General features: G+C 38.5%; 1 protein-coding gene and 1 non-coding gene across 2 annotated transcripts in view; one reads left to right on the top strand and one right to left on the bottom strand.

Annotated features, from left to right (window-relative positions):
• The window catches only part of GPC6 (glypican 6), an 842052-nt gene that overhangs the window by 617349 nt on the left and 196975 nt on the right, over positions 1-27728 (top strand). The window contains exon 4 of the mRNA XM_068166885.1: positions 17284-17449. Coding sequence (XP_068022986.1) covers positions 17284-17449 — 166 coding nt within the window. The remainder of the gene's footprint in view (positions 1-17283; positions 17450-27728) is intronic.
• Positions 922-1110, bottom strand: LOC137455792 (U2 spliceosomal RNA). Its single transcript, XR_010990913.1, has one exon. It is a non-coding gene; the product is annotated as a U2 spliceosomal RNA (small nuclear RNA).

A 27728-nucleotide genomic window follows, 5' to 3' on the forward strand; every position in this document is an offset into this window, starting at 1 on the left:
GGTTGCTGAGAAAAACTCCCTTAACTTGTGACTTTTATGTTTTGAACATGACTTAGACTTTCGTTACTTTTAAAAGGTTTGGAAAGAAGCTGTGGTATTGTAGCTGACAGTTCATCCATACCAGAGATGGTAATGATGAGACATCTTTTAGTAGGCATTATAAATTTATATCTTGCATTGAGAGTGCCTTTATGGTTTGAGCATGTTTATCCTTGCGGTTCTGGAAACCAGACCACTAGGTGGATTATGTTGCTGTATATAAAGTATATCCCAGCATGTTTTATAAATCAGGTGGCTTAATCAGATAAAGACAAATGGCAATGAAACAGCTTAAATACAAATTTACTGCCAGGTAGCCATTATAGAGTGCTGTATTTTACTTTTACTGGATTTTCTGACTTAGTTGGCAGTAAATTCAGCCATTTGCCACTTAGAGAGACAGATCAAATTGTCATTCACTCTAATCTGTGTGGTCCTTTCAGGTTCAATGTGAATGGAAGTTGTGCCATCTAGCAAGCACCAGTGTCTTCAACAAGCCGCAGAATATCTTTACTTTGTTACATGAAAACTTGCTGTGCAGGGGCAGAAATTAAAAAATGCTTGCCCTGATCTATCTGCAAGTATATCCAGAACTAGTTCACACCACTGCACATTTAAATCTGTTCTAACTTATTTTGGAAAGTCTTTGGAACTCCATTGGGAAGAGTGGCACAAGCAGAGACCAGGGTGGTCATAGCTGCAAGTGGATAGCTGCAGTGGCTGCATCAACCCAGTGGAGTACACAGGCTCAGTGGAATTGGTGGTGTTGTATCCATTGACTGCATCGCCAGAAAATAACAAGGATCTGAATTTCACCTGAAAAATATGACCAAAGCACACAGGGTGGTTTTATGCACAGATTTCACATTCTGACAGAGTCACAATGCAGCCACAGTACCTGAAAGCACTGCAGTTTTGGGTTGATGTATGGAGTGAATGGAGGAAGTGGTTATTCCTTTCCATGGCCTCCAGATCTGTTTAATATAAAATCTTCAGGCTGAGAATGTCTCAGATATTGAAGTGATGAGAACAGATGATGTACTTGATCTTAGCCAACAGCTGGGAAGTGTCCATCTGGGACAGGAGATTCAGTGAATAGTGCAGGGCACGTCAATCCAACAGCAGCTGATACAGGATCAGTGCTTTCAAGATCTGCTGACAATGAGACATAAATGAGTGATTTCTGCACTTGAGAAAGTGAGAATTATAAATCAAGGCAATTGCAGTTGTTGGCAGTGATAACTGAAATTGCTGATTTTTGCATTAATGTAGCAGAATGTGTACACAAAATAAAATAATCTTAGGCTATATTTTTCCCAGTTTAATATCTTCTTTTTAATTTTCACATTTATAGATTTTACGGTTTTTCAGTCCTAGTCAGTCCAACACAGACTGCATTTTCCTGCTGTGCCCAGTTCTGGGCCCCTCAGTTTAAGAAGGACATTGAGACACTCAAATGTGTCCAGAAAAGGGCAACAAGGCTGGTGAAAGGCCTTGAGCACAAGCCCTGTGAGGAGAGGCTGAAGGAGCTGGGATTGTTTAGCCTGGAGAAGAGGAGGCTCAGGGGAGACCTTCTTGCTCTCTACAACTACTTGAAGGGGGGTTGTAGCCCAGAAGGGGTTGGTCTCTTCTCTCAAGCAGCCAGCACCAGAACAAGAGGATGCAGTCTCAAGCTGCACCAGGGGAAGTTTAGGCTTGAGGTGAGGAGGAAGTTCTTCACTGAGAGAATTGTTAGGCATTGGAATTGGCTGCCCAGGGAGGTGGTGGAGTCCCCATCCCTGGAGGTGTTCAAGAGGGGATTGGACGTGGCACTTGGTGCCGTGGTTTAGTCATGAGGTCTTGGGTGACAGGTTGGACTTGATGATCTTTGAGGTCTCTTCCAACCTTGGTGATTCTGTGATTCTGTGAAATTCAATGACAGCCTACTTGCTGAGAGTTTATGAGGAACAAAATAGTAAAAGGAATATTTTCGTATGCTTATTGATGCTTCTTTATTTTGCACATTAACCTAAAAATTGCAGTAGATTAAATGAAGATTTAATAGTAAATTTCATATTTAATCTATCTCTACACAGAAGGGAAAAGCAAATCTGTTTGTTAGAGACATTTTTGCAGTGTAGATTTTTATCTGCTTCCTGCAAGCAAGGTATGAACAAATAACCACTTTAAACTCCATGAATAGTCTTCCAATGGGTACTTGCTTATTTCAAACCAATACCACAAAGTCCTTACTTTTCTTTTGGATATTTTTCAATATTATAGTTCCTAATCTATAATTTTATAATACAAGATATAGTAGAGGTGTTTGCTGCTGTAGGTTACCCTTCTGTTAACTATTAGGGAACAAGACAACACATCTAATTTTAATATAAATATGTACACAATTTTAGGTTTTGTGTGTTTATATGTCTATGAGTGTGAAGGAGAAAGAAATTTGGGTCATTTACACTGGACTAATTTGTTTTAACAAGATTCAAGAAAACATTCTCATGAAAATTAGGGTCTTGACTTCATAGCATATTCTCATCTAGGACTACAGAAACTGACTATATGATTCTTTAGTGCACACCCCAGAAGCAAAATACTGAGTAAAAAAATCCCTGTTCTTACTGTAGTGGCATAAATTCCCCTAACTATTCTCCACTTAATCACCTTCCTATTTTTCTCTTATAGTGACTTGGAAGTAGGGCACAGAAGCAGTAGTGAAGATCCCTCTGTTGCATTTTGTGTCTACAGGGAAGGAATGATCAGGAAGGGATTTAAAAGAAAATAAAAACAATCAAATAATACCTAAATCATTGGATGAAGTTGCACATTTCTTTTCTCCTATGCAGTTCCAAAAGATCAAATGCAATACTCAGCAGAAATATGGGCAAACATCCCATAACAAGTCTACACAGACCATAGTCATCCCAAGGTACACTTGAGCATCTGTTAAATATTTTATATACGGTATTTGTATTTACAAGCAGCTTTGTGAAAACCTAACAAGAGCATCGGAAAGACCATAAAAGAGGAAATGTTAACATGGAGCTATAAGGTGATCTCACATGATTTGGGCCACATAATACAGTGGGCACTTATGAGTCCTATAAATAGATAGTGAGTTATTTATAAATCATTCTGCTTCCTCGCTACCCTGAATATATTTCAAAGACATTGTGTATTTTATTGAGGAGTCTCTGGCTGATTATTAGAAACCAGCAGTGTATCTGACTAGACCCTTATTGGGGTACCTTAAAATTCTGACATCTTTCATCACTTCAGACGTCAAGAAAATAGTTTAGGATGCTCCCTTTCAATCTCTATGTCTGTGTATGGCCCACACAGACTTTGTTTTACAGTCCTGTCTATAGTGCTTCATCTTGTGCTTCATTCATATCAGGAAATAAAACAGGAGCATATGCAAAACTTTATCATAGAATCATAGAATGATTTGGATTGGAAGGGATTTTTTCATCCTTGCCATGGGCAGGGACACCTTCCACTAGAATATGTTGCTCACAGTCCTGACCTTAAACACTTCCAGGGATGGGACATCCACACCTTTTCTGGGCAACCTGTTCCAGTGGCCCTTCCACTCTCATTGTGAAGGGTTTACTCCTTTTGTCTAATCTAAATCTACCCTTTTGCATTTTAAAGACATTACCCCTGGTCTTATCACTATATGTCCTTGTTAAAAGTCCTTCTCCAGCTTTCTTGTAGGCCCCCTTTAGGTACTGGAAAGCTGCTATAAGGTCTCTCTAGAGCCTTCCCTTCACATGCAAAACAATCTCAACTCTCTCATGCTGTCTTCATAGGAAAGGTGTTCCTACCCTCAGATCATCTCACTGGACTTACTCCAGCAGATGCATTCCCTTATGCTGGAGGCACCAAATCTGAATACTGTACTCCAGGTCTTATCTCACAAGAAGCAACTAGTGGGGAAGAATCATATCCCTCAATTTGCTGGTCAAACTACTTTTGATGCAGCCCAGGATACAGTTGGTTTTTTGGGCTGGAAATGTACATTGCAATGTCATGTTGAGCTTCTCATCAACCAGCACCACCAAGTTCTTCTCCACAAGGATACTCTCAATCTGTTGTGTCCCAGAAAACCAACATGTTACTTTCTACTGGGCTGGAAGGTCTTCAGCAAACAGTCTTTAAAGTAAGTTTTGCATTCCTTGATGAAGTGATGACTGCATTTCTATATTCCTCTTGTCTCTGACAAGGTTAGACTATCTTAGTGCTAACAATCAGATTTAATATTTCTCAAAAAACAGCAGTCTTTGGGTTTGGCCTTCTGAATTTTATGAGGAAGACCATGAGTATGGACAATTTGAAACTTGAAACTTGGTTTGTTTCTATGGAGGTACCACCGGGTTTTGCTTGTTTTGTTCGTTTGTATGTTTTTCCCAAATAGGCCAAAGTTACTAAGGGGATTTTACCCTTTGAATGTTCAGTGTAGGAATATGATTAAACTTGTCAAGTACACAAAACTATTAGCCTTGGAGTTTCCTGTTTCACTATCCTGATGGCCTGCATCAAGAATAGTGTGGCCAGCAGGAGCAGGGAAGTCATTGTGCCCCTGGACTCAGGACTGGTTAGGCCACACCTTGAGTCCTGTGTCCAGCTCTGGGCCCCTCCATTTAAGAAGGACATTGAGACTCTTGAATGTGTCTGGAGAAGGGCAATGAGGCTGGTGAGAGGTCTCAAGCACAAACCCTATGAGGAGAGGCTGAAGGAGCTGGCGTTGCTTAGTCTGGAGAAGAGAAGGCTCAGGGGAGACCTTCTTGCTCTCTACAACTACCTGAAGGGTAGTGGGTTGGTCTCTTCTCCCAGGCAACCAGCACCAGAACAAGAGGACACAGTCTCAAGCTGCACCAGAGGAAGTTTATGGTCAAGGAGAGGAGAAAGTTCTTCACAGAGAGAGTTGTTAGCCATTGGAATGGGCTGCCCAGGGAAGTGGTGGAGTCACCATCCCTGGAGGTGTTCAAGAGGGGATTGGACGTGGCACTTGGTGCCATGGTTTAGTAGTCATGAGGTGTTGGGTGACAGGTTGGACTTGATGATCCTTGAGGTCTTTTCCAACCTTATTGATTCTATGATTCTATCCCTACCATCTAATTTCTCTAGTAGAATGTCCTTCTTTTAGTGCTAGTTCACCCAGTCCCTACCCTTTAGTTGCTGCAAATATGCAGCCCAGACAATTCCTCAGTCATGCATGAAAGCATATGTAAGGAATTTGCATATCCTTAGTTGCTGTGTCTAGGAGATAGTCATTGTCAATGGATACAGATAGTGATCACCTCACTATGCACTTTAAAGTGTCTTTTGTATCATGACTCCATTCATCCATCTTAAAGCAGGAAGGAGGTGGAACATGTTGGGTCAATCTGTTGTCACTTGTCATCTCAAATTATTGCATAACTTATCATCATCCAAGACTGCCAATGTTATGTATGCATTTATTTCTTTCTCATCAGGGCTGGTGTGCTCTTGCTGACACTGCACAACTAAGACATCCCACAGCCTTCTGCACCACTCTGACCTTCATATCTTTTAAAGTCAGTAAAACAATTCACAGATCAGTGAACAGCAAACAAGGTTTGTGAGTACTTGTGAGTACTTACAAGTGATCAGAACAGCTTTGCTGTTCTCTCTCTATTTGAAAAGACTGCTTTTCTTCTCAGGTATTTTTCTGCTTTGAAGGATGAATCATAGATAGGCAGTCAGCCAGACTGCTCTTAGGTAGGTAGTTTGGCTTTCAAGCTTCTTGGGTGTTGTACGTAAGACTGACTTTGACCATTCTTCAAATCATTTTCTTATCCAGATACTGCTGCAGAACACATCTAACTGCTACATTTGATCATTATCTCCTGCTGTGGCAGTTCTTCTCTTTTTTTTCCTTTATCAACCCTTTCTCAGAATTTTCTCTCCTACTTATCTGAGGGTTTGATTTTCAGATTATCAAGGACCTCCTCTTCTATTTCTCATTTGTACCTGGATAATACTTCTCTGCATTTTTTTTTTTTTCCTTCAGTGAACACAAAGCCATTTTTGCTTAATTATGCTAAGGCTAGTCTGGCATTTTGTCCTCACCATTCTTTCCTAATGCCTCTTTTGATTTGACTCTACTTCTGACTGTTCTGAAAGGCAACTGCACATCATTGCTCAGTTTATACTAGTTGGAAAAAAAGTGAATCCTTCTTAAACTTATGTATGAAGATATTTGCACATATGTATGAAGGTGTTTCTGCAATTTGGAGAGGGACTTGGAGGTATTGGTTGATAAGTTGACTGAATATGAATCAGCAGTGTGCCCAGGTGGCCAAGAAGTCCAATGGCATCTGAGCATGTATTAGAAATACTGTGGCTTCAGGAACAGGGAGGTGGTCATCCCCCTGTACACAGCACTGGTGAGGCCACACCTTGAGTACTGAGTTCAGTTCTGGTCCTTCAGTATAAAGACACTGAGTTGCTGGAGTGTATTCCCAGAAGGGCATTGAGGCTCATGAAGGGCCTAGAGCACATAGCCTATGAAGAGCAGCTGAGGCAGCTGGTGTTGTACAGTCTGGAGAAGAGGAGGATGAGGGAAGACCTTATTGCTCTCTACAACTACCTGAAGGGAAGTTGGAACGAGGAGGGGGCCATGGTGGCAAGCAACTGGACCAGAGGAAATGGATACAAGCTGTGACAAGGGAGGTTTAGGCTGGTTATTAGGAAATACTTCTTCACTGAGGGAATTCTCAAACATTGGAACGGTCTGCCCAAGGCAGTGGTGGAGTCATCATCCCTCCAGGTGTTTAAGCCATATGTGGACCTAGCACTTAGGGACATGGTTCAGTGTTGTCTCCTCAGTGCTGGGTGGAAGGTTGAACTGTATGACCTTGAAGGTCTCTTCCAACCAAAAATATACTGTGATTCTGGATTAGTCATTATAGCACCTCTCTCAGAAGACAGACTAATAAGCACCTATTTTAGATACCTGTTCATAGGCTGAAGTTAATCTCTTTTATAAGAGAGCATAGGTCAGATTTTTAGTGTCTAGTCTAACAAATCATACTAAGGATGTCTTCTAAAGAGATTTTCTAGATTTTATGGATTTTCTTCTCTACTCTCCAAATTATTTGAAGAAGCCAGTTTCAGGGTGTTTTCTGATCCTATTGTTTAAAGACATGCCCTATTCTATTTTCAGCCGTGAAAAATTTAGCACATAATTTCCTCTTCAGTCTGGTGGAGACAATAAACATTTCTACATGATGCTGCAAGAAATGAGCACACTCTCTTTTAAGGGAGATGCAACAGTTAGGTTGTTTTCTCTCTGGGAAGAAATCAGAGGAAGTGCCTTTTATTAAAAGAGTATCTTAAAGTTTATGTTCCAGAAGAGATGGTGGGATTTGAAATGTCTAACAGCTGTGAGATTCCTTCCTGATGTCTGTGTAGTAGAAAATTTCTCATCTCCTGGGAGTGGAATGAAGAAACTATTTCAAAGATTTTTTTCACCTTAGCTTTGGCCTTGAAAAGCTGGGGAAAATAACATATGGAATCCATACCTCAAATTCTATTTAATGTGAGATTAGACTAACAACAGATGAGAAAGATAATTATTTTTTAAAAAAAAATTTGCAGGGCAGAGTTTTCAGCTCAGTATCATCTCATGGGGTGTAAACCCCTGTATCTTGGAGTATTTTCTCAGCTTGCACTATTTTCAGTCCAATAAAATCTCTGGCTTTAAACATACCTATAATCAAACAGCATTTTTCCACCCAGTTTGCTGGAAATTGATTGTGCCTCTGACAGGTAAAATGCAATTTAAGAAGTGCATTTTAATATTTATATCTGAACATTCGAACATTTTATTTTGTAAAAAACCTTAAATTGTAAACAAAATTGCTTTACAGCATCACTCATAAGCGATTCAAGAGATTTAAAAAAAAAAAAAAGCTTTATACAAAATATCCTTGTGACTGCAGCTTTACAAGTGGTTTTCTAAATTTGGATTTTCTGTATTCAGATAATCCAATAAGTAATTTTCCTTTTTTGCTGAAAATAGAAGAAGCTATTCTTTCCCTCTGTAAATGGAGGTCCGGTCTCACCCAAGTAAACATCTCAACAATTTGTCCTTCTATTTTTTGCCCTTGACTTCTCTGGGGAAATTGCAAAACTCCACAATTCATCTCCCCAGCAATGATTTATTGGTTTATGTTGAAGTTCCTGATGTAATCACTTAGAGACTTGAAGGCCCTATTTTCCTATAGCAAGGTTTGAATTACATGTTATGATAACTTGGACAAATCCCAGGTGAGAGAGATATTTATAATCAGTGCTGAAATTTTCTGGTGTATAACTTTTAAGATTTTATTCATCTAAATACCTCTTAAAATTGCTTGTGATGTTTCATGTTTGTCATCAGCAAAATGGAGGAGCAATATTTGTCCACTTGCTAGAACTATACTTATACCAGAACACAGCCATAGACATACTGGGATGACCAAATAAATATGAAAAATGCCTCAAATTTTAACAGGTGTGGGAAAGAAATTCAGTTGCTATATTTCTCATAGTTTCAAAATCATAGAAAATAGAAAAAGAAATCTCAGCTGGACAAGAACAATGGTTAAATGTTCCTCAGTGAGAAAAGCCCTTAATGCTGCAGAATTTGTATCAGATAGGGAATTTCTTTTTTACATTACAAAACTTTTTAGAGTTCAACTATATTGCCCTAAAATTGTTCCTAGTTTAATGAGTGTATTGAACTATGCATTATATATTTTCTATGGGGTTTTTATTGAATATGAAAATATTAAACTTTAATATACCAATTTTTATCTTATTGTATTCTTGTGATATACTGTCCCAGAACTGTGGGAATCTTGCAGCTATTTAGTGTAGTGTTTCCCTTTTATTTTGTTATAGTTCAAGCACAGATTCAAAGACACTAGTACAAAGCTGAAATACTCAAACCAGGTCTTCTACTTTTTGGTCATCTGGGATGCTATGAATTGTTAAAAAGGTAGCTATTTTTATCTTTAGGAGTTTAGTATTGGACTAGACTTTTGGTTGATACAAGCAAGTATTCTCAAATTGACCTTCTACAATATAAATTCCCAACTGAATATGGCTGATGCAGTATTTCCATTTTTATAGCAGATTTTGCTTTAAAAGCGTGAACTCAGACATTAGCATCTAAGAGTAAGACTGAAACAATGAAAGGTACTTCAATAGTGCATTCAAAGATCTTTTGACTATTCTATGTAGTTCTAATTAGGTACACAGACATACTTTCAGCTGAACTATACAAAATAAAAAAAGAAAAAAACCACCTTGTTTAATATCTAGGCTATTAAATGAAATAAACAGTAACACAGTGCTCATGAAAACGGCCAAAATATAGACAAGCAAATTTAATCTCTTGGATCTGACATTGAGCAAATATTGTTTGCAGAAAACAAAGAGCAAAATGAAGAAAAGCATTATTGCCAACTAAGTTTTACCCACTTTCCCCAGCATTAAAAGCAAACAAAAATCAGTAGGGAGTATTTGTAACTTGTTGAGAAGATAGGGTCAAAGACTTAAGACAAAATGTAGTGAGTGATTGGACTGAGGTTTAGTCTTTGTACTTGAATTAATTTAAGTTGAAAGGAAAAAATGATCTGAAGCTCTTGGGATGGGTGCTCCAAAGGTTTGTGGCAATTCTGTGTACCCTATTAAGTGTACTTCATGATATATCTCAGTCTGATCCCAGTTACATCGCTGTTACAATGGGTAATACAAAATGTTTTTGTGCTTCAGCAGAATGCAATAATCAGGAAATCTTAAATAAAACTTTTTCTTTTACCTTCTCTTCTTAAATCACAAGCATGAACTTCTGATCTTTATGCCTTATTTGATTTTTAATATAATTTTCTATAGAAATACTGGTTTTATGCTGTGGAGTTTTTTTTACATGAAGCTTTAGAAATGGACTATGGAGTTGTCCACAGATATATTAACTTTTTGTTAGAAAACTGTGTGGGGACTGCTACTCTTAGCCTATTAGTTGTTTGAGACATGCTAGTGGATTCAAGATCAAGCTTTGACCTGGCCACATATAAAAGCATTTTATTATTCCTTCCCTAGTCCTGTCCCTAGCTTATGAACAGAAGTATCCTTGGGAAACTTAGCTCATTTTTTTTGTTATTAAGTTTCAGACGGGCTACACAGACATCTAAAAAGTGACTTAAAGGATGTCAGTGCCCCAGTTTCTCTGAGGGTGCATCATGCCTGTGTACTCACACATCAGCTTGCTGAGTAGGGACCTGGATGATTTAACAAATACAGAGGTGCTAAAATCAGGGGTTTATTTAAAAACTCTCATCCCGTTATGAACCATTTGTCTCAGTCCAGAGAGGGTAAGAGACTCAGTTCTTTTGGAATATTCCTGTGTTAGGAAATCAGATGCACAAATGAGGCCAAAATATCAACAGCTAGATTATTTATTAACAGAATAAAGTGAACTGAACAGAATAAGGGAGAGAGAGATGGAAAAAATAGAGATAGAGAAGGACAAGAGGGAGAGAGAAGTGGAAAGCAATTATATTACCACACTCCACAACCCCCAAGACAGTTTGAGTCTGTGGAGGAAGGGTGCCGCTGCTTTGGTGTGGAGATGTCATCCTTGTTGGCTGTGCTGTCCTCCACTGGAGGAGAGGAGGAAGAGAGTCCAAGTCCTTCTCTGAGCAGCCTCTTTAGCTCCATGAGTCGCAACAGGCAGAACTTAGGACACAGAGAGAGCGTTCCTCCTGGTCTCCTGCCTCCAGGCTACATGGTAATGCCTTTTCTCCTGTATCTGTCCTTTTCTCTCCTTCTCAGAGCAGGCATTGTTTCAGTCTTTTATACATTTTTTTAGGTATGTGTCCAGGTGGTGAATCCATCGTCCTTTGCACCATCCTCCCTTTCCCAGGTAGCTGATGGGTAGAGATGATCTTGTCTATGCACATTCTAGAGAGTCGTTATCCAGTGGTGTCTGCCCAATACACATCAGCTATTGTCTGGGTAAGGAGCAAAAGTGATTTTATCTTTGTTAAGTCACATCAAGAGAGATAAGATTTAGTCTCTTACACCATTTACATTGGATTATAGGAATGCACTTACTCTCTTGTATAAAGCAGTGAATTTAATACCTTGTCTTGAACACCAAATGGGGAAGTAGAAGCCTCCACTTCTATCCAACAGTCTGGTTGTTAATGCATTCATAAAGCTTGGGAGAAATAGAATGCAATCCTCTTCTCCTTCCCAGACTGTTGGTTGTTGTAGTTTAAAGATATTTTAAGAGATCATCTAGTTCTTGGGCTGGTTGACTAGAAATCAGCTGCTTACTCCTGGCAGTTTCCTCCCAAGGTCTCCATGCTAAGGAGTGACTCATTGTGATTCCAGACGGGAAGGAAATGTAGGATAGAGTTGTGTTCCAGTTGTGGTCTCTAAAGCAAGACTTTTGATTTGTTTTGCTGTATTTGACAGTTGATTTTATGCTGTGAGTCTGAGTCCATTCAATATCACTTTGGAAAAACACCCCTACTTTATTACCAAACAACACGTTAGATGCTTCTGTAAGGAATCTTCTATGAACACAATAAGTGAAACTGCATGTGTGTTTGATCCTTCTAAAGGTGTCCAGTTACTTAATCAACTTGTCTTTTTTTTTTTAATCAGAAAAAAAATTAAAGCCAAAGCTTTTGATTACAAAACCAGGTCAAATACATAATGAAGCAGACTTTGCAAATGTGTTATTTCAAGAGAGTACAATTTTGTGGCTTTTACCCAAAGAAGTTTTCTCCTCAATTATTTATATTTGCAAGTTCACAACTGTAAAATCTGTCTTCTAGATGAAATCCTCCCAGAATTTCTGAAGGGGAAAAACAAGTGTTCAGTAATGAAGCCCTTAAGAACCTTGCTTTTTGATTTTTTGCATGTATGCAAAAACATACATTTAGGTAAAGTTGAAGCTGTCAGAAAATGTTACAAAATGCAGCAATGTAATATGTCCTGCAGCAACTAGGCTCAATGAAAGCTCAGAAAGGCACTTTTCTCATGTGCTACATTCCAAATATGCTTATACTAAAATGAAGATGTCCTACTCAGTCAGGGAGAGCATGATATAATTAATGACTTCTCTATAGCAGTTTCTCCAGTTATGCCATTCAGTGTGATTTGACTGATTTATAATGTATGATTTACATAAGGTTTAGTTATTTCTAAATCTTGAAGTCTATGAACATTTCCCTGGTGTGATAACATAAAGCAAATTGCAATGTATATTGGAAGAAAATGGAAAATAAATACATAAATAAAAAAAAAAATAAAAAAAAATATAAAAAAAATAAAAAAAAAAAAAAAAGGAAAAAAATTCCAATCTATATCCATCTACAAATGTTACTTACAGAAAAATCATCGCAACTCCTGGGCTGAAGAACATCTCTCCTCAGCAAATGCGGGTTTTCAATGCTTCTGGATGAAATTCACATCTGCAGAAAAGTATGATTAGATTTAAGAGACTGGATTCCTGGGTTTTTTTAAGATGGGAAGAAGAAAAGGGCTTTGAAAATCCACTTCATAGAACTTGCCAGCAGCAAGAAGTAGTAAGCTAATTATAGGTGCCTGAAGATTACACAGAATCACAGAATCAACTCGGTTGGAAAAGACCTCAGAGATCATCAAGTCTAACCTTTTACCCAACACCACATGACAACTAAACCATGGCTCCAAGTGCCACATTGACTCCTTTTTAGAGCAGCTCCAGGGATGGTGACTCCACTGTCTCCCCGGGCAGCACATCCCAATAGCCAATTACTCTTTTTGTGAAGAACTTTCTCCTCACCACTAGCCTAAACTTCCCCTGGTGCAGCTTGAGGCAGTGTCCTCTTGTTCTGGTGCTGGTTGCCTGGGAGAAGAGACCAACCCTCACCTGGCTACAATCACCAGCTGTAGAGAGTAATAAGGTCTCCCCTGAACCTCCTCTTCTCTGGGCTAAACAACCCCAGCTCTCTCAGTCTCTCCTCATAGGGCTTGTGCTCGAGGCCTCTCCCCAGCCTTGTCGCCCTTCTCCAGACACGTTCAAGTGTCTCAACATCCTTCTTAAAACGAGAAGCCCAGAACTGGACACAGTACTCAAGGTGTGGCCTAAAGTGTTGAGTACAAGAGCAGAGTGCATTTCTCTGCTTCTGCTGGCCACACTATTCCTGATACAGGCCAGGATGCCATTGGCCACCTAGGCCCACTGCTGGTTCATGTTCAGCCTATTGTCAGCTAGTATGCCCGGGTCCCATTCATCCTGGCTGCTCTGCAGCTACTCTGTCCCCAGCCTGTAGTGCTGCATGGAGTTGTTGTGGCCAAAGTGCAGCACCCTTCACTTGGACTTGCTAAATGCTATCCTGTTGGACTCCATCCATCTGTCCAGCCTGTCAAGGTCCCTCTGCAGAAACCTCCTTCCTTCTAACACATCGACACCTGCCCCCAACCTTCTGTAATAATCTCCAAAGTTCATGTATTCATAGTTTTCTGAAATACACTCTGAGTAATTTTTATGTTTGTTTTTATACCAAAATTTCAGTACTTTAGAGCAAAATTTGATAATTTTTTTTTTTTCATGAAAGATACTTAAGCTGTTGCTGAGGTACTACTGAAAGGTATTCCTTGAAAATTAAGGTATTGGAAAAACAGCTGAAGCTGAGTATTGAAATTTAGTTGCTCACTGAAGGCTAGATTCACAAAGGCATTTAACTGCTGTGACATAACATTTGAGACTTCCAAAGTAGCTGAGTTATTTTAATGTTTCTGTGTACCACAACTGGGAATGGTTGGTCACCTAAAGATACTTTAAAATATCTATCTTGTTTCAGTTCCCTGCCGTCTTTCCAACGCTAACCCCAAATGTAGTCTAAGTACTACCAAATGTAACTTCCTGTCTTACTTCAAAACATCAACATTATATTTGGCTTCCTTTTACTCTCATTGCCTGCAGTACTGCCTCCTATTATTTCAACAATTTGAGATTAAAATAACCACATAAATAATTATTGTGCATTTTAGTCACTCAAGCACCAGGTGGGACACAAAGGAGATGTAGTGCCAAATATTACATAGTCTTATGGGATGTGGTCAGCTTGGAGTAGAAGATGCTATTAGTAGGGAATGTGAAGGTAAGCCAGTCCCTGACATACTGCCTCACAGACAGCAACTGATCTGCACTTGTATTTTATTTCATCAGCCTAGCATTTTCTGAAGCACAAGTCTGCAAAATCCAGCTTGATCAGCAAAGAACTGCTTCTGTTGGTCTTTTTCAGAAGTTGATATAGATATGCCAGAGGCTGATACAGACACATCAGAGTCTTCCACAGAAACCTTCTCCATCTGTTTGGAATCACAGCTTGGCCCCTTGTCTAAAAAACTGTGTTGCTTCTCTCTTATCAAAAGGAGAAAATCTTCCTTTCTTGAAAAATGCTGTTGATGAGGCTTAATGTTGATAATGATTTCTACAGGGCATATTAAAACATTTGGACAAGACATGAGACATCTGGTTTCTGCTCATTGTTTTAGAGTGGTAAGAATTTATCCTGACTCCTTTGAAATGGATTATTTCTGGGACTACTCTGGTTAAGCTCTTCTGTAATGCAACAATAATTCAAGATTGACTGGGCCAGTACAAATAGATATTCTAACTGACCTTTAGTGCCCTGCCCTTCCAGACTGGGGATATGATCTGGACCTCTGGCAGAGAAAGATATGATAGGTACTTACCTCTCAAACTACACTTGTGAAAAAATATTTATTATCTTTTATTTCTATAAATATAATATAAAGTCAGGGACTCTCTTCTCTCCTCCAGTTATGCTTTTCAAGAATGAGATTGCAAGGTCAGGGTCTTATAGCTATATGTGCTGTAAGAACAACTATCAAAGTGGGTTTAGGAAAGTGTGAATAGGAGAACGTGGATTCCAGCTGAACTTAGGGAACAACCTGGTGCTGACAGCTTTCCACTGACAAGACTTCTGAGCCCAGGAAGAAGCATAATTTTAAATAATGAAGTTTGCTGATAAAACTCTCTGTGAACACAGGTAGAAATATCTCTTGATTTTGGCAGTAATTTCAAAGCAACTGTTCCACTGTTGACCATAAGTTTATGTATTCTGCTTATGTCCTGCTTTTTATAAAATGAACCTGTTCTAGGTTTGGAGGTGTAAACAGCTGGATAAGTGGCTCTGAAAAGAAGTTCTGAGCAGTGGAAATAACAAAGTCAAGCTTTCCTTGTATTTGAATTTTCTGCTGTTTAATAAGGTGAAAGTGCCTACTGGTGCTTTCTAACCCATGGGCCATTTATAGCACTGTTCATCCATGTAGATTCTTTGATATCTGTGATGAACTGACTTCATTAACTTTTTACTCAATAGACAGCTGATATTAAAAAACAAAACAAAACAAAAAAAAAACACAACCCACAAACTTGTAGGATCTTAATATATTGAAGACCTGAAGTCCTCAGTGAAATCTGAGGAAATTGGTTGATTATTATAAAGCTGTTAAAAAAAAAAAAAAATGGATAAATATAACTTCAGGCATATTATCAGAGTATTGTGCTACTAAATTGCATTTCCCTAGGAAACCAAGACACAAATGACTTCTGAGCATACTCAGAAATATTAGCTGTAACTCTTAACCATTTTCATGTAAATATGTCTGTTGTAAAGAGAATGTTCTGCATAGTTCTCTAAAAATCAGTGTCACTCCACTGTGGTATGACAAGATGCAATTTCAAGTACTCGTCCTTTTAATCCAAACCAGAATTTCCGGATGGAAAACATATATTATAGTAGTACATACAGAATCATAGAATCATTAGGGTTGGAAGGGACCTCTAGGATCATCTAATTCCAACCCCCCTGCCATGGGCAGGGACACCTCACACTAGTTCAGGTTGCTCAGAGCCCTATCCAACCTGGCCTTAAAAACCTCTAGGGATGAGGGTTCTACCACCTCCCTGGGCAACCTGTTCCAATATCTTACCACCTTCATGATGAAGAAGAATCTGGGTTTAAAATAATATGAATTTAAAAGTCTGAGATGAAACAAAAATGGAAACAAGAGGATGAGGGAAATTATGCTTACCCAAGGAACTTCACATGGTTGTCAAAGTTGTGAGGTTTAAATTTAGAAATGGATAATTTAGTGGATGTCCTCCAGAAAATAATATATCCTACCCTTCAAGAGGTGGGATATAGAAATAACCCAAAAGGGATCTGTTTCTTTCTATTAAACATGGAAGTCACATTGTTGAATAGATATTTTGATGACTGAAAAAGAAGGGGTGAAGGATCATTAGAAGTAATAGAGAAACTTTATGCAAAAAGCCTTCCTTAACCTCCATGCTTGCTCTTCAGGAAATCCATACCCTTCTAACACAAATTTTAACACATATCACTAAAAATTTCTATCTACACACTACTTCATTCTGTCCGCCCTGTCCAGTGGTAATGGCTTTGACTGGAAATCCTAGACTCATTAGATGTCTCTCCATTGACTCTGGTGGCTGTTTTAATTTCGCCATGTGCAGCCATGTTGTGCCATGCTGATCTGTAGATTGACCTTCAATAGGCAGTTGTCCTATAATGTTGTCTTTTTTTTTCACACAAGATGTTGAAAGTATAGAAAACAAACCCCCATACTGCTCTCTCTCTATGAAAATGTCTGAGAAGACAGAAGGGTACTTTTTTCTGTAAACAGAATGATATGCCTTTATCATGGTACAGGTCTGAAAAAATTTATAGAAATCATCAAGATAATCCTGTATTTACTGTGCTTTATTAAAGAGAATCTGACCCAGTGGCAATGTGACTTGCAATTCTAGCTTGACTAGAAATAGCTTGGGGTGTCCTCAGGATCCCTTGTGTCAGGATCAGTTAGTTACTGTCCAGTTGATTCCCTGGACGTTTTTCCTTCACGTTCCAGTAGATTGTGTGGGAGGGATGGGGAGGCAAGCACTGCCATCAGTAGGGAAGTGCTGATTTTTGCATTCATGAAAATTTTTCCTGGCTGGGCTAAATGAGAATAATTGGCAGGAATCGATTAGTGTTATAGAAGGATGTTATGAAGGATTGAGTTCTTTTCACAGATTGGCCTTTCTGCACTTACTGCTTGAGAGGCATGACCTCAGTGACCCCAAAGTTCACAGAACAGGAGATTGATTTCCTCCTTTTTCTTTTTCTTTCCCCCCCTTAAACTCTGCAGGTCAGTCCCACCCCAGGGTGCATCCGGGCGTTAATGAAGATGTTGTACTGCCCTTACTGCAGAGGACTTCCCACTGTGAAACCTTGCAACAGCTATTGCCTCAATGTAATGAAGGGCTGCCTAGCAAATCAGGCAGATTTGGATATTGAGTGGAATCTGTTCATAGGTAAGAGTTTAAATATCAGTGGAAGGAAAATGCTGGTTATAGAAAACAGAATTTTTATGAGGTTAGGAGATACTGTTGGTCTATATCTCACTTTCTAATTGACCTTCCTTGCTTGCAGTAAGAAATTACTCTGTTGTATTTCAAAAGGAATGGTGCTGAATTACTACATTATATGTGAAATGTTGAGAAAGCTTTGGTTGAGGATTTGATAACAAGCTTACATGGCAGAAATAGTATGTATTACAACTGAAAACCAGGCTCTTGCAAGCTGAGAAGATAATAACATTATATAATACCCAGCTGACACAAATCACAACAGCTGCTGTTCTTAACTCTGGTAGTGTATAGGCAAAATCTTTAAAAGATACATACAGGAGGAATTATTAATTCCTTGTTCTTGATTAAAATACATTAATGTCTGAATAGAAAGTACTAAACCCACAACTGAAACATTAGAATGGATTATAGAATATGCATTTAAGGCAAATCCTATTACAGTCTTATTCACATAATTCTTCACTCAGATAAACTAACAAAAAAAATTAGCAAAAAGGAGGAAAAAAAAAAAAAAAAAGGAAGAATCTCCTTTAAATAACCATTCAGATATCCTGTAGGGGGAAAAAAAAAAGAGAGAGAGCAGTCCCAGAAGAGTAACACTTAACAAGAAATAAGATCTTCAAGTTGCTTTTGATGAAAGATAGAAGATGAGGAATTAGGCAAGGCTAATGATAATATAGAAAGAACAGAATCAGCTAATTATACCTGTCACTAGTGAACATCATGGCCTAGACTGGATTTCAGGAAAATAAAAGCAGATGGAAAACATGGGATAAAGCTCTCTTTATTGCCACCAAGGAAAGGGAATATAGTTTTCTACTTTTGGAAAGACAAAAATATGAGTAGTCTCATTTTACTTAATTCCAAACCCCACAGACCAATGCAACTTTGAAAATTTGACTCTGACTCATTCATGGATTTTCACTTTACTCAGCACTGAGGTGGCTAGGGAGAAGAAAGCAGGATGAAAAATGAATCAGAATACGAAGACTGAAAAATAACACTGAGTGTGCTATAAAAACAGCATAAGGCAAAACCAAAAAGAACAATAATAAGCAAATGATGCAAGTGCTCATGCTTTCTCAGTCCCTTTTACTGGCTAAAGGACCTGGATTTGGAACCAGCGTTATGTGGAGGGATACCCGTGGGATTACGGCTGTGAAAAAGAGAGTCAGTTCATCATCAGGAAGCTAAGCAGGAGCTGACGGGGGGAAAAAACTGCTGGCTTTTTAAAGACATTGCATAAGCTACTTTTCCTTTGTCATTGTAAAGTGTGCAAGAGCTGAATTATCACTGACAATTTTGGTCAAAGAAAATAATGTAGGATTTTAGAAAAAGATAAACTTTTTCAACTAAAATAAACAACAGAGGGACACACTTGTTCAAATCAAAAGCTAGAAGGTAAGAATTTCAGGTCTTGAGAGTTTTCCTTTTCTTGTGCTTTAAATTCAGTAAGAGTGCAGGGCTGTGTCAGGCATACGTTGAAAAGTGTGGAAATGCTTACAGATTCAGACTTTCAGAGCCTTTGATGCAAAGCCCTTGTCTTCATCAATGTCTTTCAAATTTTGATTGCTTCTGCTCTCAAAAAAGAAAAACTGCATGAAAGCTTGTACATCATGTTAAAACATAGTGCTAGATTATTAAATACTTTGTAATATACCATGTCCTTCCTTAAAGGAAAGCAAGATGCTATGAAATTACCCCTTTAGGTCAATGATGACAAGGCAGTATAAAGTACAAATACATCGTGATGTATTTTCTCTTTCTACCTATACTAGTTCCCCTCTACAACTTGATGGGGAAGTAAATAAAGAAGGAGAGAGAGGACTTTCTGTCTTCGCAAAAGCTATACTGTTTTATCCGGTTTTGAGGCCTCTGACAGCTTTGCTGAATATGAGGGTCCTTAGTCCTTCTTTTATGAAAGATTGAAATGCAGCAAATTGTCTCTGTCTCTGACAGATATCAGGGGCTTTCTAACAGTACATGCAATTCCCTTGGTACTAAACACAACAAAACTTCTACTCACTGAATTAAAATGAATGGCAGCACTTTACAGCACCACTGAGCTATGAAAGATTGGAAATTACGCATGGGCAGTTTTTATCCCTGTTCTGATACTTGGAACCATGCACTTGGAAAAAAATATATAATTTTGTGCACTAACAGTCACTGAGCAGGCAGGAATCCCAAATGTTAGTACATATTCATACACAAAAATATAGTTTTGCTTAGCTCCTAATATGTGTATTGCAAGGTCTTTACGGCAAAAGTTGTTACTAGGAGAAAACCCTCTTATGTGCTTGTCAGTAACTAAGCAAATACTGTAGTTTTGACTGCATGTTCTGTTATTGTTCTATAGTTACTGTAGTTGTCCAGTAACACCTAAGATCTACAAATGAGGAGGAAGAGAGCAAAGTAAATAGGCTCTCGGACAACAGGATATGTTACATGTTCCACCTAGTTTTTAAGTATAAATGCCAGGACCGAAATCACATTTATACAGCACTAATAAATCTTGCGTCTACTTTCAAAGCTTGGGAGCGTGGGACAGCTTCTCCTAAACATCTGGCACTTTCCAAGATTATATAGACTGTGAAGATTAGTAGGAGGTGAAACAGCTACAACAGCATGACACAAGGTTTATTATTTTTTTCCTGTTTGTGTCCCCTTAAGGTCTGTCTCCTTTTTGTGTAGCGTTGCATTATAGGTTTCCTCTATTTTGTTGCCTTCATGATTTCACAATAAAAGCAAAACATAGCACATTTCATTCTAGAAGAATTCCTTTGAAACTCAGGATTTTGACTGAGAAAGGAAGACAGTCTTTAATAATATTATGATTATATACCTATAATGAACAACTGTTTTGTGCAGGTATCTACACAAAATGCCTAAGAGGTATTTAAAAGTAAACCAATCACACTGACTTTGAAAATGTGTATTTTGACAAAGCTTGCCTCTGATGTTCTGCCTGTTAGTTACTCCTCATAATCTCCTTTGCACCAGTCTCAAGCAAAGTTAGCAAATATAAGATGAAAAGAATAAGCAGAGGAACTGTACTGCTGAGGAAGGAGATTGCCTCAGGGGAGGTGCTGACTGATTCTGTGGAATGGGGAAAAGGGGATTTTCACTGTCTCATGGCCCAACAGATATTGTCAAAATTGTGCTTCTCTCCATGGAGCTCTATCAATTAGCAGCAATAAGGCTTAGGCATCCCACTGCTCATTCTGTCATGGAAACATAGAATAGATTGAGAAAGATATTCCCACTTACAAAGATTCAAACTCCATCTATCCTAGGGAATTGCATTGAATTTTAACAATACTGTTACTACCCTTTTTCTAACTACCCTGTATTTCAGTCTCTGGTTCTATCTTGAGATTCTTTGACTTTCCCTAACAATAACTTTCTCTACAATTGATCGTCTATATCCTTTTTCTCAAGCAGGAATGTCAGTCAAGACATGAGCTTCCCTTATTGGGCACCACACTTTCCCTTGGTACCTTCATTCACCTTCATAATCCACACCCACAAAGAGATTATTTCCATGAAGGCAAGGGCATCTCATGCTGATGACTGCTTGCCTTATTCACAGCTTCAGGATGGTAAAGTGTCCAGGTTGTGTTTTTTTTCCAACAGTTAGCACTGGAGTTGAAGTTCTTCCATCTTGACAAGGTAGATGACCTTGAATTCAAAGGTCACGCCAGATTGTGAGTCAAATACAATAGTCCATACTTAAATAGTTTAGAAAAAAACAGAAGACTAAAAATCCAGGTAGCTGCTTTAACCACTGCAATAACTGTACCTGGGCATTTTTTTGTCAGCTTCCAAAGTCAATCATAAATGTTTTGCTGCTCTATTTAGTGACAGTGTGCACTTGTTTAGTGGCTGTGTGTTCTATGGATTGCAGCAAAGCAAAACAGAACGACTATTTATAACAGTAGAAATTGCAGGTAATTTTTGTTTTCTAGGAATTATTCAATGGTAAATGGACACACTTTGACCTTACTTCCATGTTTTAATAATGGTAGATTGTGGAAAACACATCTGAAGTTGTTCACATAGATGTGCAAATCACTGTGACTGATGGCTCAGGATTGCATCCCTGGCTATGAAAAGGAGCCAAGGGGGATCTGTGCCAGACTGTGTCCACAGCCATCCTTTTTCACAAGCTGGAGACGAAGTGGCTTTGCTGCCAGAGTGTTCAATATTTAACAAGTTCTGTAGTGTATCAAGGCAGATCAGCATGTGGTGTGTTCATGCTGTAGTAAAGGGCAGCAAAGCTAGCATCCAGGCTGAGGTACCTCTTAGTGCCACTGCCCAGCTAGACTTCAGCCAGATGAGAAAATCCTATTTGCAAGATTTCAGCAAAAAGCTTCCTCTTCCAGTCTTGAAGTTATTTCCCTTTCTGTCATTCCAACAGCTGTGCACTAATAAACTTTCTTATTGATGTACTTTAAGACTTCTTCACTTTTCTTCCCATCAATATGACTCAGACAGTTACCTTAAGAGATCTCTTGAGGTAGATCATACCATGCAGTCTCACTTATTGCAACTCAATCATTCTAAGTAAATCTCCTTATTAAATTCCTAGCTATTTACTCCTAACAAAAGCTTTAGAGTGGTGAAAATGCGCAATCAGTTTTATTTACTGCTTACAAAAGCCATCAGAACTCGTTTTCTCTGTTCCATGTGCAAGCATAAGGATAAACATTTTCCTTTTAATGTTTCAAGAGACCTCCTAGATTTGTCCTTTTTTTTTAATGGCTTATTACAAGAACAACTGATTTTCAAGATTGCCTTTTGCTCACAGAGAACTCATTCTATAATTTTAACAATAAGGCTTTAAAATTTTCTTATTCCCATGTGTACAGCTACTGTAAACAAACAAATCCATGACTGTGTAGGCAACTGTATACCAGGTTCATGAAAATGAGGAGCCTTTGAAGTGTATTGAGATAACACTCAGAACAAATTGGGTATTTGTCCCCTTTTTTCTCCGATTTGCACAGCATCTTTCACTTCTATTTACCCTTACACCCTACAGACCAAAGGTTAGAAGTGTCTATTGCAACTCTCAGTAGACAAAAGTCTTACTGCTGCTTGATTATTTTAAGAGATAGGGTTCATGGAGTTCTGAGGTGACATTACATAAACTTCCATTATGTAAATCTTGTGCACATGTGAAAACTGGTATCATTCATAGTTAAGGCAACCTAAAAATCAAAACCTGTATATAAAGATTTATTTTCAGCTAGCATCAAATTAGCCAATATTTAATAGTTTAGGTTAAAATCATCCTTTTTTTTATTTCTTCTGAATAAAATGACATCTGAATTCCTGAATTACATCTATAGAGAAACTCTCTTTGCCAGCCATCACAGTGAGAATAGGGAAGATTGTTTTGGACTAGTGCTTTTCTTCTTTTCTACCCATTTCTTAGAGAAACTCCACAATTTGAGGAAGTAATAATTTATCTAAATCTCTTGTCTGTACAGACTATAGTAGCTATTATTATACACAAATGTCTATTCCCTTAGTTAAACGTAGCAGGGTTTGGTAGATGATTCTAAGGGCTGTGGAGATCCATCCTCCTTATATATGAAAAAATGGATTTCGTAGTTTAGAATTATTTTTTGCCTCTTTAGCATATATTTCTTAAAAGCAAGGAAAAAATAGTAAAATACTTTGCTGTGTGATAGAACTCCAAATTCAGTTGCTTAAAATTAAGAACATCAGATTTGCAGCTGTAAATTCAATGCTGTTGATAATAAAAACCTGCAATGTGCTTCAGGCCCACCAGTGTCCATGAAATCAAAGTGATATAAAAAAAAAAAAAAAAAAAAAAAAAAAAAAGAAAAGAAAGAAAAAAAAATAAAAAGGTAGTTGCACAAATGAAAGTGAACTCAGCTCAATGATACTAATTACCTAATTAAGTTTGCAGTGCTACCATTTTAAAATTCTCTGTTAAGCAGCAGATTCCTCAGAATCTGTTTAGAAACAGTAGAATCACGGCCAACAATTTAAATAAGATACACAAACCTGGTGGTTTAGTCAGAGCATACAGGAGATTCCCTGAAATAAAGGGAACATCAACATGTCACCATACAACAAGATAAATGCATAGAGAAGGGGAATTGTATTTGAGCTTTCCCTACTGTTTCTCTTCCCTTAGAAGTATAAAGGATACACAACCTGGGCATGTAATTTCTCAGATGGTAATGAATACAGCCTGAGAGAAGCTCTCTGAAGCTGTGGGAATACCAGAAGCATGCAAATAGCACCAGCACTTCCCTGCTGCTTAAACTCTACTTATCCTGCTAAATTTCTGTGCTCTACTCTGGGGCAATACAGTTTTTTGCAAGCAGCTCACAGCATCCATTGACCTGTGTATTTGCTTCAGAATGTGTCACTGAAAAAGGAGGTTCCCTTCTGTGGAACTATGGGGATCTTCTGCTCCAGGTACTGGCTCAAGAGTGCTGCGATTCATCTGGCCTATCTTGCTATTCTCTGACACCATTGGCAGCTCATCACTAGGAGGATGCATTCTGGAAGTATGTTAATGGCTTCACTCAGGCTGACTCTTGAAAACTGCAGTTCCTGAAGAGGGACTGTACATTTCTGAAGATGCAGATGCTTAGCTGAATGACAGCAGCAAACTTCTGAGGCTCTTGAGCTTTGACATGATTTGTAGAAATTAAGTGTGGTGATTAACTATGCCATTTTTGTTAAGGGTAGAAAGATAATTAAGGCATATGACACACATCCCCGTCATCATGTCACTTGATAATTACAAGTACAGAATCAAATTCAGCAGTTCTAGAATTCTGCCTTTGTCATCTATGCACAATACTCTTGAACTGTATGATTTCTGTATTTGCAGGAAAAAAGCTTCTCAAAACTTGAAGTGGTACAAGAGCCACATACTCAGCATTTTCATAAGGCACAGCAGAGCCCTAAACTGACTGCAGCATTTAGATGCTACAGCATCTTTTGAAAATAACAAGCATTGTCAAAAAAAGTTTAAAAGATTTTATAATGAAACCATTGGATCCAAATGATGAAATGATGACTTTTTAGTTCCATTTTCATTCGTTATCTCCAACTCCTTCACATCATTTTACATCAAAGTGAAATGACTGTCTAGTACACATATAGTTTGGAAGTTGCACAGAATAGCAAATTTCTCTATGTTTACATTCAGAAGTGCTGGATAAGTTTTTCTGCCACTGCCCTTCGAAATGCTATGAATGAACATGAAGATGCTACATGAAGCATCTCTAAAAAGAGGGCAATATGTTAATCATGTATTGCTTGAATACTGTGTGGATCAAACATTATTATTTTGTACTTTTCCAAGTCTATAGTTATGCTGTCTCTCAAGGCACTTCTTGATTATAATCATGCAGTAAACAGTACTGTTCTTCCTGTCCTAAGTTACCATGTATATTAACACTTCAAAAGAGTTTTCTCTTCATTGGAGGAACTGATCTCCCAATTAATTCTGCTTAGGTAGATCTGAATCTCTGTTTCCTTGTAGGGGTATCCCTCAGACATTTCACTGTGCTGATGTCCCTGTTTCATAGGCCAAGGACCAGATGCTAAAATATTGTGCCCCTTACTTGGTCTGAGGGTTTAGGGAACCAGGTGTCCTGTTATGATTGTGTGGGAGTTATTAATATTCAATAGGCAGAATGATTAATAAAAATATTAATGACTTTATTAATAAAAAAATCCCATGGAAAATATTAATAAAACCTATTTACTGGTTCTAAATATTTGGTTGTGTAACAGATGTCTCACCAGCAGGAATATGTAACAATTTAAACAATATGATCAAAAATCCTGAAACAACAAATATCAATTTGTTGAGGGGCGGGGGTGGGGGGGAGGTTGAACTCTAGAATTCTCTAGGGCAACAGACCTTTAACAGATGTTTATAAAAAATCAGATTTCGTAATTACTGATCATGGTACCACATGGCACATGTGGGAATTTTAACAAAACAGCAATGGCATTGACCACGTGAATGGTGCAGGAACACAGTTTTACTTTCTATTGGCTTCTGCACCTTGTTGCTGCAGCATATACAGGGTTTATCTCTGAAGGCTTTGTAGCTGAAAACTTTGTGAAAAAGAGGATGCTGCTGAGGCTCGCAGGGCTTGTCAGCTTTGTAGCTTTGCCTATTTGGAGAGGTTCTTCAGCAGCAATCTTCACAGGGGCGCTCATTGCTTCTTCCAATAAAACGAAACTCTCCTGGAGACTCTTGGCTCCTCCTGGGGTTCATCTCTTGCCCAACAAGTCATGTCTGCCTGTACCTGGGCTTTACAACACATACAGTGAGGGGTCTTGCAGTCTGTCTGCGTAAACAGAAGCACAGTTCAGATTCCAAGCGAGGCTTGTGACTTCCCCCAGAGTTTGGACAATTGCAAGGCAAGGCACTGACTCTTTGGGCTGGTATTTATAGATTTCCTGAGACAATGATGGCCAGTGACAACACAGATTAAGATATAAAAACCTGACACTTTAGCCTACAGAATGAGTTTTCTCCAAACGTGGCCAAAGGCACACACAGCTGGCCCACTTGGACTCCAGGGCATGTTCAGACAAGCCTGAGCAAGGTGGGCATTTTCCTGAAAACCCAGACCTGCTGGCTTCTGCCCCGTTGTTGGATTCAGAGCATTTTGTCCCTTCAGGACATCTTCCTGGGATATGAAACAAGGATATGAATGAAGCACAACCCAGATTGCAGAATTTAGCCATGTTCTTACAGTGCGGTTACCTAAAAGAACCACTTTGATGCAGTGGTTTTCTCAAGGAGTACAAATCCAACTTAGGAACATGTGAGTTTTTTACAAGAAATAAATATAAGTCCACTTTAAGAAATGCTTGTTTAACCTCTAAAATGGATAATTTTAAACAATGCTAAGAAATTTCTTTCAAATGTAGCAAGCAGGAGTGATTATCAGTTTAATTGGTTTGAATTTGCTACTTCTACTGTATTTAACTGGGCAGCTTAGGAAGGATGCTGACTTGCTGGAATGTGTCCAGAAAAGGGCAACAAAGTTGGTGAGGGGTTTGGAGCACAAGCCCTCTGAGGAGAGGCTGAGAGAGCTGGGGTTGCTTAGCCTGGAGAAGAGGAGACGCAGGGGTGACCTTATTGCTCTCTACAACTACCTGAAGGGAGGTTGTAGACAGGCAGATGTTGGTCTCTTCTCCCAGGCAGCCAGCACCAGAACAAGAGGACGCAGTCTCAGGCTGCACCAGGGGAGGTTTAGGCTGGATGTTAGGAAGAAGTTCTATACAGAGAGAGTGATTGCCCATTGGACTGGGCTGCCCGGGGAGGTGGTGGAGTCACCATCATTGGAGGTGTTGGATTGGATTAGTGGGTTGGATTGGTTGATGGGTTGGACACAATGATCTTGAAGGTCTCTTCCAACCTGGTTTATTCTATTCTATTCTAATGCCACTAGGAAACATGAAAATTATTTTATCTCTTTAAACATGCTTTAAGCTACATCATCATTTGGCCTAATCAGTATTGATATACTTAAGATTATATGAATTTTAAGTTTTGCAGACACTCCTATTTTTTGTAACAATGCAATACCTTGAATTTTGCCTGGAGGCAGTTGCATTTGAGACCATGTATCTGAGAAAAGTATTTTGTTGCACTAAGACACCATCTCATACTTTCAAAATACTTTGTCTTGAAATGGACACCTATTTTAGAAAACTGCATAAATAAAAACCAATTTTCATATGCTGAAAATAGAACTTGAAACTATGTAATATTTTACATTATCTGTTTGTTTGTTATTTTGTGTTTTTTTTTTTTCCTCAGAGGCTGATTTGCCACTATTTCAGATTCTGTAAACTTCATATCAAAAACAAAATATCAAATTATGTTCTCTATTAGTCAGGTAAATGTATGAGAGGTATATGTCACTCCAAGAAAATTTGTTCTGCCTATCTTACCACTATGAAAACACTGGGTTAAATCTGCTGAAGTTATTATATGATATAAATAAAGGTGATAGGTGCAAATCCCTTACTGCAATGATGTCAAAGCAAAACTGACATTGATTTCCTTTGTAGTATAATCCTGCGCCATTGCCTTATGAAGGCTAATCTGTTTATGATAATGTCTTTGGTAGTATATTACCTCTTTACAACTATGTCCTGTGACCTTAAAAGAAAACTGCACCTATTTCTTTTTCAAATA

This window comes from Melanerpes formicivorus, unplaced genomic scaffold (genome assembly GCF_026170545.1).
Source record: "Melanerpes formicivorus ecotype bairdi unplaced genomic scaffold, bMelFor1.0.p_v2 SCAF_110, whole genome shotgun sequence".
In the NCBI taxonomy this organism is placed as follows: domain Eukaryota; kingdom Metazoa; phylum Chordata; class Aves; order Piciformes; family Picidae; genus Melanerpes; species Melanerpes formicivorus.